General features: G+C 36.7%; 1 protein-coding gene across 11 annotated transcripts in view; it reads right to left on the bottom strand.

The window, feature by feature from the left end:
* Nucleotides 1-12,516, bottom strand: part of MCTP1 (multiple C2 and transmembrane domain containing 1) — a 596,961-nt gene that overhangs the window by 373,701 nt on the left and 210,744 nt on the right. The window contains exon 1 of one of the 11 annotated variants that reach the window (XM_055112188.2): nt 1,443-2,317. The exons of 5 other annotated variants lie outside the window; for them this stretch is intronic. In XM_055112188.2, coding sequence (XP_054968163.1) covers nt 1,443-1,499 — 57 coding nt within the window. In that variant the 5' untranslated portion in view covers nt 1,500-2,317. Of the gene's footprint in view, nt 1-1,442; nt 2,318-12,516 lie in introns of those variants that run through there. 5 more of the 11 variants (XM_063604382.1, XM_034959772.3, XM_055112186.2 and 2 more) reach the window with 5 other exon arrangements.

Genomic DNA, 12,516 nt, shown 5'->3' with positions numbered 1-12,516 from the left:
CAGTTATATAAATATAAAATAGCAGATCAATTCTAACAGAAAGGGTTGGAAGTTCATTGGTTGTTTACATTTTTCTTTTCTCTTTTTCAAAGATAAGCTTTGGAGGAATCTCTTTTTGCTAACCACTTTCAACAAATACAGTGTATCAAAACAATCTACCATACCACCTCCAATTCTGAAAGATACAAAATCTACCCCTGTCCTTTAGGCATGTGTACTTTTATGGCTCACTTCCCAGAGTAAGGATTTGGACATTTGTCCTGTGGCAATAGCTAAGAAATTGCAAAAGTCAGATGTTACATTTTGATAATCATTCCACAAATCCATGCTCCATCAAACTAGACCAAAAAACCTGCAAAGGAAGCAGTATTCTCCAATTTGGAATACAGTATTCTCCAATTTTAAATACTGTCTTCAAATATGTTTGGAAGTTGAAATAATGAAACAATCTCCAAGCATGATAGTAAGTCAATTAAGAAGTACGAAAGTATTCATAATGCCAACCGTTAGTAGACACATTTTTGAAAACCTCAAGTCGTTAATATCTTACTAATTCAGTTATAGCTCTCGAAATCAAATTAACCTTTTCTAGCTGAAAGGAATTTAAAGGCCTTAAATATGAGTATGCAAAGTTCTGTGGATACCCAATACCACTTTAAACACTGATTTGATGTTATTGCTTCAACCAATATGAAGCCAAGACAACATTCCTGTGTCACCCAACCTTTGAATTAGCTTTAAGCAAGCTTACAGAATTCGAAAAATAAACCTCTCATTCATTCTCTATCCACAGATTTCTCTAGCCATGCAATTTGTATGACTGCCTCCAACAGCAAGTGAGAAAGTAGGCAGTGATAAACAAGCTCATACAATTTTAAAACAAACAGAATAATCAGAAGTTTCTAAGTATGCTAGTCTTTCACTTAAATAGAAAGCCAAATATGAAAGGTCCAGAGGCTTTCACTAATTTTCCACTTTAAACTTTCTAATAATTACTAAGACTACTTTTTATTTCAATTGAAAAATATAATGATTGAGCTATAATTATTCAAAGATAATCATATAAATCTGATATATGTTTCACCTTTAACTGAGATCATAGGGTAGCAAAAGAAATATAAGAAACTAAGAACCTGGTAACTACTAAATCCTTCAAGAAAACAAAACAAAACAAAACCAATATAAAGCTACCACAATGTTTCCATTTCTCAGGCACTATATTTTTCATAAAAAATGATCATAAAAGGAATATCAATGTATTACACTACGTATCTCACAAGTAGGTTATACTGTAAATTAAAAATTATCTGTATTAGAATCTCAAATGCAACCTTCAATACCCCGTGAGAAGGCATTTTTCTAAGGAACAATCATATACCTAAACTGCCACATTAATTTAAGGCTACCACAGTCCAGTGAGTAAACCAAAATATGTTACTTACCTTATTACAAATTAATGGCAAATTGCAGGCACTTTTCAGCTTGCAGCTGTCTAGCATAGTTGATTAGAAATGAACAAAACATCTTTCACTCCAGTGAGAGAACTGCATATTTAGACTTGCCTTTCTTCACTGAATACCGGCAAAAGAGGCTGTTCACCTCCAAGTGATAGCAACAGCCCTGCACGGAGCACTTGCTGCTCTGCACAGCAGCGACTTGGAATGAAAGTAAGAAGAACCCGTGATGTTTAAATAACGTAGCTTTAGATTCACAGGATATGACTCAACTCTCAAACCAGTAAGGGAAGAGTTTCCCATTGCAAAACTGTTAGTACAGATTACATAACAAACATCATATCTGGGGTTCTAAAATACTCACATTAAATACTAAAAACTTCACCTGCTAAATCAAACATGCAGTGTTAGTAGTCAACCTTTTCCTCATGGCAAAAGCCACAACAGGAAATGAGAATAACAACACTGCACAAAGAAAACTATTCTGCTTGTTCTCTGCAGTGAATTAATTTAATGTTATTAAGGATGTGAGAACTTGCCAACATCTCCCAGAAAGACATCTAAAAAAAAAAAAGGAACACTAAAGTCACAAACATTCCCATCGGTATAAAAACAATGTGTAGAAAAAAATTCCATTTTAACATGCAAGAAGTGGCATGCTTTACAACACAATAGAATCTCCTTCACTAAGTAGAGAATGGAAAGAGATCTTCGTGCTTTGCTGTTGCTGTTTCCCACAGAAATCCTTTCCTACGGTGTCATTACCTTGTGCTTCTAGCTCTGCCTACCTCACCAACTCAGGGTCCCCTTTTGTCTGTTTTGTGAGCCCTTCTAAAGGAACATGACTAATGATACAACTCCTCTAGTAAATGTGGCAATTTTACATGCTTTCTCCACCACATGTTATCCCTTAACCCTGAGCTGTATTAAGCTTGATCAAATATTGTATTATTATATTTAGATACCTCGGTCAATAAATATTATAGACATAGATGCTTGGAGAAAAGTCTACTACATAAATTCACTTGCCATCAGCCTCATCAAGGAAAAAAAGCTGAAAAAGCCCATGTTAATAACAGTAAGTAGGCTGAAACTAACTAGAACAGGGCTGTTAAATAGACATATAAGGTGAAGCATATATGTAATTTAAAATATTTTAGTAGTCACATTAAAAAAGTAAAGAAACATTAATTTTAGTAATGGTTACCCTAGTATGTCTAAAACATCATCATTTCAATATGTAATCATTATAAAATTATTAAATATTTTATCATTTTGGTACTAGTGTTGGAGACCTAGTGTATTTTTTGCACTTGTGTGACATTTCCACTTGAGCTAGCTATATGCAAGTGTTCAATAGCCACACATGGCTAGTGGCTACCATATTGAATAGCATAGGCCTAGGGTTCAAGGCTCATTTTCAGTCTTCAGGTGGTGGTTCAAATATTCTCTTTTCAGAACATTTAGGAAGGTCTTCCCTGACTACCTTCCCTGAAGTAACCTTCTCCAATTACTTTCTATCAGATGATCTTTTTCATTTCCTTTATAGTACATCACAGTTTGAAATGTTCTTTATTCATTTGTTTACCTATTTATAGTCTGTGGTCTCTAACAAGAATGTAAGAAACCCGAGGGCAGGAATTTTGTTTCAACAGGCTATTGACATGGTCATCAATACATAGCAGAATTTAATCAAAAAATTATTTAATAAATGAATAAAATATGGATTTTTTTGCTATGGTTTGGCAAATAATATAAAACTAAGAAATGTGTTTCTCATATCACTGAATTTCCAGCAAATACACTGGGCAACACTTTCTTGAATTGAGAAATTGTCCACTTTTTAGAATATTAATGATCTTCCATGTATAACATGTTTCATTCTCATATGCAATGCTATGAAACAACATACTTATTTCATTACTCTAGCAAATACTTAGAACACTTTAATCCCAGTGATGTAAATTTGGACACTATTAGGATGTCTATTTATCTCCTATTTACAAAAACATAAAATCAATGCATACTATGCACAGAGCTACAACGCAGGGGTCAAGGATGGGCATGTGACCCACGCTGGTCTAGTAAGCATGCCAACCTCTCCACTTTTGCTAACATTGAGAAAGAGGTTAAGTTTGTAGAATGTTAAGAGTAGAACTGCTGGTTGTTGTATCTGCTACCACATTGTCTAAAAGTGGTTGTCTAAAAATTATCTAAAAGAGGTTGCCTAAAAATGAGGCTGATGAAGAGAAAAACAAAGCCAAATACGTGAAAGGCAGATTCCTGATAATACTACTGTAATTACCAGATACTGTTATGCATTAAGTCACATTTGCCCTCTACTGCAATGATGAATATACTGGAATGTTCACTGGAGAATTACAGTAGTCAAAACAGGAAACCATGCAAGGAGCCATAAACAGTGGAAGCATTAAATAAATAATGGGTTAATCATACTAAGGAATACTATCTAGTTATTTTCTTTTCTTTTTTTTTTTCCTTTTTTTTTATTATACTTTAAGTTTTAGGGTACATGTGCACATTGTGCAGGTTAGTTACATATGTATACATGTGCCATGCTGGTGCGCTGCACCCACTAACTCGTCATCTAGCATTAGGTATATCTCCCGATGCTATCCCTCCCCCCTCCCCCCACCCCACAACAGTCCCCAGAGTGTGATATTCCCCTTCCTGTGTCCATGTGATCTCATTGTTCAATTCCCACCTATGAGTGAGAATATGCGGTGTTTGGTTTTTTGTTCTTGCGACAGTTTACTGAGAATGATGATTTCCAATTTCATCCATGTCCCTACAAAGGACATGAACTCATCATTTTTTATGGCTGCATAGTATTCCATGGTGTATATGTGCCACATTTTCTTAATCCAATCTATCATTGTTGGACATTTGGGTTGGTTCCAAGTATTTTCTTTTAAAGAATCAGGTTATCTAGATGCATTGAGATGCATAGCTCCCTAAAAGATGTTAAGCAGAAATAACATATTGCAGAAAAATATATTATCCCAGTTATGAGTATATACATTTTTTATATGCATATTCACAGAAAAGGGCCCAAAAAACTGCACACCGACTGTGGACACGTGGTTAGGTCTGGGAAAGAGATCTGAAGGAAGTGATGGGGGACAAAGAGAGATCAATGTTTTGCTCAGTTTATTACCTCCTGCATAAATCTTGTAAAATAAAAATGAATTAATGTATTCCTTAGGTAATTTGAAAAGAACAGGTTACATTTAAAAAATTTTTAATATTTTTTATTTCCATATTTTGGTACATTGTACTCACTCTAAGTGGACTACTCTCCTTTATTATTTTTTAAAACAATGTAATGGAAATGATGGTGCTCTTTTCTGTCCCACTCTCCATTGTTTACCAGCCCCAATTTTTTTATGAATACTCCAGTTTTTCAGTTTGGTTAAAGTGAATGCCAAAGACAGAAAAGAGAAAAAGAAAGGGCAGAGAGAGACAGAGACAGGAAGCTGCATTAGAATCTCCAATGTACCTTCTAAAACTGGCCAAGGTCTTTGGGTGTTTGTTTTTTTTCCTCTTGGCCTCCTGCAAGCAATTTTATTGGCTTTATAAAATACAGCTTGGATTTATTCAACTGCAAATATATCAACAGTCCAATGTTTATGATAATATGCTTTACATTAATTTAGTCTTGGATCAGAGTAAACAAACTTGTTTATTAACATCTCACTGAAACATTTCAGGCTTCTGAATTGGGCATAACAATTGCTTTCCTAATTAACTCAAAATCTAAACCTTTTGTTGCTTTTTTTGCTTGCTCTAGTCTTCAAAATCTTCACATTATCTTAGGTATGCTCATCACATCTCCTGCTTTTGTATTCCCTTAGATTTCCACAGTTTCAACCCCTTTTTAAAAATGACACAGCTGAAGGTGCTTAGAGTCTGAAGCAAGAGTAAGGGCTGTTTGACTTTTAGTATGACTAATGAGGATCTGAATTTATACAGTGTTGACAAACTGATGTCTGTTTGGCTCTATTTTATTCTCTAAGCCCACTGATCCTAGTAACTTAAACCTCCTACTCTGTTGACACCCTCCTTCCATTCTCCTTGCCTCTATTTAAAATTATGCCAAATTTGATTCTGATTTTCTGGAAGAAGTAAACCATTATATTAATAGACACATCTGAAGCCTCCATATGTCTTTACCTATCCCATTACCTATCCCATCCCTTCTTCTCTCTCCAAAAGTAAACGCCCTCCTGAGTTGGCTTATATCATTACTGTATATCTTTTATAATACTTTTTATTAGATATACACATATCCATAACAAGTACAACATATTATATAACATAATATCCATAAACAAGATATTAATTTGCATGCTTTAAGCTTTATACAAATATAATAGTGTATAGATCCTTTAAATCTTTTTTTTTTTTTGCTTAGCATTATCTTCTTAAGATTTACATGTGATTCTGCTTAGTTTATTCATTTTAACTGCTGTACAGCATTGCAATTTATGTATCCATTCTCCTATTAATGGACATTTAAGTTGGTTCTAATTTATTGCTATTATCAAACTATTATAAGTCTTGTACATGTGCATGTATTTGTTTAAAGATGAATACCTAGGAATGGAATCGTGGGGTCATACGATATGCACACCTTCACCTTTACTAGATATTTCCAAACTGCATCCCAACAAAACTAGGCTAGTTTACAATTCAACCAACAGTGTATAAGAAGTTTTGTCACACCAAACTCTTGTAAACGATCTCCAGAGTATTGATGATCCACGATGCTGAAATACCAAGAGTCTTGATATTTTTGTTTTTTGTTTTTGATTGGTATGAAGTCTCAATGTTTTAATTTGGATTTCCCTGATTACTACCAAAGTTGAGTATTTTACCTTATTATTGGCCTTTTTTTCTATTGTGTTATTTGCCTTTTCCTGAGAAATATTTAGGAGGTCTTTATATATTATTGTTCTATTCCTTTGTCAATTATGAGAGTTATAGATATCACTCTTCTGTGTATTTTTTTACTATTGTTTATAATGTCCTTTGCTGTTTTTTATTTTTTAATTTGTGGTTTAATTTAAAAATTTATTTTTTTCTGTTATTTACCTGTAATTATTGAGTCAAAAATATAAAAATTAAAAGTTCTTTGGTCATTTTTCATGAAGCATTGCCAACAATAATGTTAGATTGCATATCTAAAGGGGAACTGAGAAAAATTTCTATTTCTTCTGAGTAGTTCAATTAATCCTTACAGGGTATCGGCTATGTACCCCGTACAGTATTAGAGGTTTCAAACATGAAGGAGACCATAGAGTCAATACATACACATTTACAGACTAATTGAAGAAAAATACTTGGAGGCAGACTGATGATGATGATGATGATGATGAAATGGAGAAGTAACCATGTGCCAGAGGTTGTGCTGAGGCATTATTTAATTTTACAGTAGTGTAATAAGATGGAGTAAATGTTAGTGTAAGAAATACATACAAAATGCTGTGGATAGAATATGTTATAACCTTGCATCCCAAAGATCATTCAAGATATAAAGTGGTCAAATTTGAGGTAGTATGAACCTGTGAGATATAGTAAGACCTTGAACTGACATTTCTATCTTCTCAAGTCAATCTATTTTCCCAAACCAATAACTCAGAGATTAACCCTCATTTATTTAGAAAATTAATAAGAATTAAAGTGGGAACAAGTTATTCATTTGAAGAAAAAAATGCTTTTTTGGAAGACAAGTTCATTTTTTACAATCAGTGATCCAATCACATAATGATATTTTCTCCATTTATTAGAGATGGTGAAAATTTAAAAAGCCTATAGTTCTTAGGAATCCTAACAAATGGTGCATATACCTTCCTATATCTGATTATTAATTTATAACATCAAAGTTAAAATAAACTCTTGTTCCTTAAAGAAACCTCATGGTAAGTACATTTGCAAACAATGCATCCAGATGTATCTCTTTTGTAAATACAGATGTTCACGTTTCTCTCACTGAAGGTTATATCTGTAGCTCTACAAAAAGTTCATAAAATGAGAGGGCTTAATATTCTTCAGCCAGGAGGAAGAAAGGGCTCCTGATCTAGAAATAGAGAAGCGTGGCCAGCAGCATCACACATTTCCTGAGGCAGATTAGGGGTATCCCACTTCCTTGAGGCTATGAGGTTTACACTTCAGCCTTCATATCACTGTAACCCTCTAGGACTTGCAAACCAAGATGTGTTTCCCCTGCTTAGGGGTGACAGTAAATTTGAAAATGAGAAAATAAGACTGCATCTAAGAATTAAACTTTGAAATAAATATATAGCAGGTCAGCACATAGATAGATAAAGGCAACTTCAATTGTCAGAAGGATGCAAACTCAAATGCCTGAAGGCACACACATTACCAGTAGGTAATGCTGATCAGCGTCTTGGACCTGGCAGAGACCACAGTGAGCTGAATGAAGGCAGCACTCAAGCTTCCTTTAAAGGAGACAGTCTCTGCTCAGCTCCAGATGGTTGACCAGATGTGGGAAGGGGCTAGATCTCTGGATTTTTTCAAGAAAGGCTACAGCTCTGGGTTGTTACATGAATATTCCTGATGTTTAAATCTTAGCCTCTACACAATATGAGACAAACAAAAGCTTTTAAAGACTAGAAGTGTCCCATGGACAGTCCATCTCAGACCAGGAAGTAGGCAAAAAGCAGCCTTGGAAGTAAGCACAGGCAGTAGCCACTGAAACACTGGGGTAGGGTGCTAGAGGCTGGTGGCCTTCCCTTTTGTGGCTCTGCCTCTCTCATTTCATTATACCCATGGGTCTGAGAACAGCTTGCCCTTCTGATTCCATGCTCATCAAGCTGCTTTCTGATACAAATATGGGATCCTGTCTGGCATGTCTTTACGGAGACCTTGCTTAAAACTTGAGGGAGTTGAGGAGCAACTCAGCAGCTAGGTCTCTCCTTATAAATTAATAAACTGACAGCCGGGTTAGCGATTTGCTCCCCACGTAGTCTGCCTACAGGAGCAAAATGCGCTGGGTGGGAAGATGAGCCGCCCATCTTCAGCTGTTTCACTTCTCATTCTAAATGGAAACATTGGCATTCTGATCTCACACATTAGTTGTAAGAGTTTCATTAATATGAGTCCAGTTCTGGAGAACAGATGTGCTCTGAAGCTGCTGACAAGTGTGGTTTCTGGACCCACGGGGCTTTGGGCCAGACCACAGACAGTGGGAAAATCCCTAACACAAGGCCACCCTGCAAGGCCCATTGGGATCTTAAGTAATTGATCTAACTTCTCACTTACTCTCACTCTAACCCCGTGGCCATTCATTTCAAAGCATCCTTACCCAGGTCTGTAGATGTCCAGAAATGACCTTGAAATATGAAGTTAAGAATTGAAGATACGCCTTAAGGAAAAGGGCAGAGAACTCACAGCAACTAAAAAATATGTTTGTAATCATTGGCACCATGGAGCAGCACTCTGCTCTGTGCTTGCCATAGACCATCCCACTTAATCCTCACAGAAACTCTGTGAAGCAGGTACAACTCGGAGCAATTATTCTATTTTACAAACTGATGCTTACGGAGGTGAAGTAATTTGACCATATGTACACAGCTAACAAGTAGCGGAGTTGGGATTAGAACCTGCATCCTCAAACACTACGACTTGTTTTCTGTACATGGTACTTTATTTCACTATTTTTACACCAAACATGCGTTTTGCATTACTATTTGCTAGATGCTGTTCTAACTACTTTACCAACATTAACTCATGTATTCCTCATAATAAGCCTGTGAAATAACACTACAATTTGCCCCATTCTGATAAGGAAACTGAGGCAAAGAAAGGTTAAGCAACTTGCCCAGGATTATACAACCAGGAGGGGACATAATCAGGATTCAAACTCCATCATTTGGGCTCCAGAGTACGCATTCTCAGTCCCTATGAAACTCCACACAATGTTCCCAAGGAAGAGTTGATAAAGATTCCAATTTTAAATAATTTCAGTGCTACTGTAGGCATGATTTTTCAGGAGGATGGATGGCAACCCAAGGAAAAGAAATCATTTATGTCATATCATTCCTCTTTATTATATACCAATTAGAAAAACTGCAATTCTTCTGGATTTAAGAACTACAGAGCAAGTAACCACCATAAAATACTATAGGCCTGGAGATAGTTATTCTTAGGCGATACATCTGAGGAGGGTGACAAATTTTAGTTTGCATCTTTTTTTCCCCTCACTGTTGCAGGGGAAATGAAAGGAGACTTTTTTATTTCTGCATTTATAAATCCTAAGAGGTAAACATTGGAATACTTTTGAGAAATCTAAAATGAAGCACATATTCCAGAGTTTAATTTGAAAGTCATTTTCTCCTGGAAACAAAGCAAGTTTAATTTCAGAATCAAAATGCACTGAACATAAAGAAGTAGATGTGGATACCTCCTACTTTGAACCAAACTTTCAGTTAAACTTAAAATGGAACTTTTGGATCCATAAATTGTCAACTTTTATTAAGAATAATACTTTGGAATTGATTGGGTAAAAATAACACCTTATGACTCATATTTTAAATGTGAAGCGAAGTTTTCTATTTAAATAGTGAGGAAAGGCCTTCAGTGGTTTCTATACTACTTAAACAATCCAGTGTAGACCCTTCCAGCCAGGGTCTAAAAAGTTAACTTAAACCTGAATCCAGAGGGTCTCTCTTTTTAAGTCCTTAATCTGCTGTTTTGTTCCCCTCCAGTTTAATGTAGTTCATGAACTCTTTCCAGAAACTGCCATCCTGAGAGATACAGCATGTTGCAGAACTAGCTCATAAACTGTCACCGTGGAAAATAATACCTATAATACTTCCCTTCTTTCAGCCTCTCTTCTCCACAAACAGTCCAATCATTTTTGCTCAACACAATTTGTATAGTCTGGTTATCAAAATGTAGCTTAGTGCCCTAGCGATGTGACTTTCCTGGTCTCATTGTTGATTGAATTCTGGACACAGCCCCACACTCAGGCCTCTCCCCAGGGCCCCATCTGGTTCCATCTTCAGGTCTCTTCTCATTCTTTCTTGCTGCTCCTTTCATTCCTCTCCACATCATGAAACAATTTTAGGGATTGTTAAGCAAACGTCTGAGGCAATATTGCATGGCAGTTAAGAGAGCATGTTTTAAAATCGGACTACCTAGGCATAAATTATGTCTCTGTCAGTTACCTACTGTGTTTGTTATTACCATCAACATTGTATGTTTAATTTTGAATCACTTAACGTTGAGGTGAGAAATAAAGCATAGTTTTTAACATTTGTAAATAAAAATTAGTTAGCTTTCTTTTTGGCCAATACTTCAATTTAAAAAAATTGGTGCTAATTCTGTCAGCAAATCAATTAGCTATTTCATTTTATGCACACTCTTGAATATCTGTGAGCTGTTCCTTCTCAATCTTGTTTTCTTCTCCTGCCGCTTAAATGCTGTTGCTCCAGAGGAATCAGTCCTCGGTCCTTGGCTTTTTTTTTGCTAGAGAGAAGAGGTCCCAGACTTCACAAGGCAGACCAGGTATGCAGTGCACAGATACACGTGGAGTTGTGCGGCACACAGGCAATCACATGACCATTGGAAGGGCACTGACGTTGCTCCTCTCTACTCATCGCTGCTACTTGGTATTGCAGGACCAGATTTTCTAATTTTCAAGACCATGTAAAATACTTAGTTTAAAAAATATTGCCATAATGCTTTGGCTGTCCAGATTCAACCTGAAAAACCCAACCTACGATGACATCTGCTTTATATTCTCACAAAATAATCTTATCCAGGTCCATGATACTCATCACTGTCCCTAGTCAGAGTGCTCCCACATCTCTGTCTTTAGCCCATATCTGAGCTCTCGCCTGTATATATTAACAAAGTCATTGAGCCCTCCGCACAAGGCACTGGGACACCAAAGATGACTGATATACTAGGTTGGTGCAAAAGTGATGGCAAAAACCGCAATTACTTTTGCACCAACCTAATACAAATGTAGCCCCTGCCCACAAGGGGTTTACAGTCTATCAATCAAATTACTTCCTAGACATCTCCATCTGGAGATGCCCCTGGTACCTCAAACTAACACTGCCATCCCATTCCACACCTTCCCCCCAACCCCAAACCTACTCACCCTGGTGTCTCCTTCCTTATTTCTACGGAAGGCTGCCACCCAAACCAGAGACAGGAAATTCATCCAGAATCCCTCTCTTACTGCTAAGAGCCAATTGTTCCCCGAGGCTTTCCCCTTCAATGCCCTGTTCACCTCTCATTCCCGGGCATGACTTTCCATCCTTTATAATACTTCTCTACTCATAATTCATTGCAGGAACTACTGCAATTACCCTTCGTGGCAATTTTTGAAACATATTTGAAATTTTTATGACATTCCTTTCCTCAAGAGGTGGGATCTATGTCTTCTCTCCCCTTGAGACTCAGATGACTTTGGTGACTGTTTTAACCAATAAAGTATGACAGAGGTGATGCCATGTGACTTCTGAGGCTAGAACATAAAAGGTTGTGCAGCTACCCCCTTGCTCAGTGGAACAGTCTCTCTTAAAGCCTTTAGATGCCCTGACTGCCTGAGGGCTGCCTTGCTGTGAGGAAGCCCAACTAGCCCTGAGACCACAAGAAGAGAGGGAGGAGTCTGGACAGTCCTGAGCTTTCACAGTTTGTCCCACAACTGTTTCAACTCTAGCATCTATCTGACTGCAACGACATGAAAGACATTGACCAGAATCTTCCAAGCAAACCTTTCACACATTCCTGACTCACAAGGTTTTGAATAAAATAAAATGGCAGTTTTAAGCTGCTAGGTTTCAGCTAATTTGTTACATAGCAATAGTAGCCAGTACAGAAGTGGGGTTTACCATAACAGAAACCTGAAATATATGTCATTAAGACTGAGACAGGCAGTAAGTGGAGGCTGAAAGGCCCACAAGGAAAGTCTTATGAGAAGAAGTTGGTAGAAGTTAGTTAAAGGCTTCAAGAAGCTGTCAGCAAAGGCTCAAAGGGAAGTGAGAAAAATGTTGCTGGAAGTTAA

Source organism: Pan paniscus, chromosome 4, assembly GCF_029289425.2.
Source record: "Pan paniscus chromosome 4, NHGRI_mPanPan1-v2.0_pri, whole genome shotgun sequence".
NCBI lineage: Eukaryota > Metazoa > Chordata > Mammalia > Primates > Hominidae > Pan > Pan paniscus.
The sequence above is the reverse complement of the archived record's forward strand: the minus strand, read 5'-3'. Positions and strand labels throughout refer to the sequence as shown.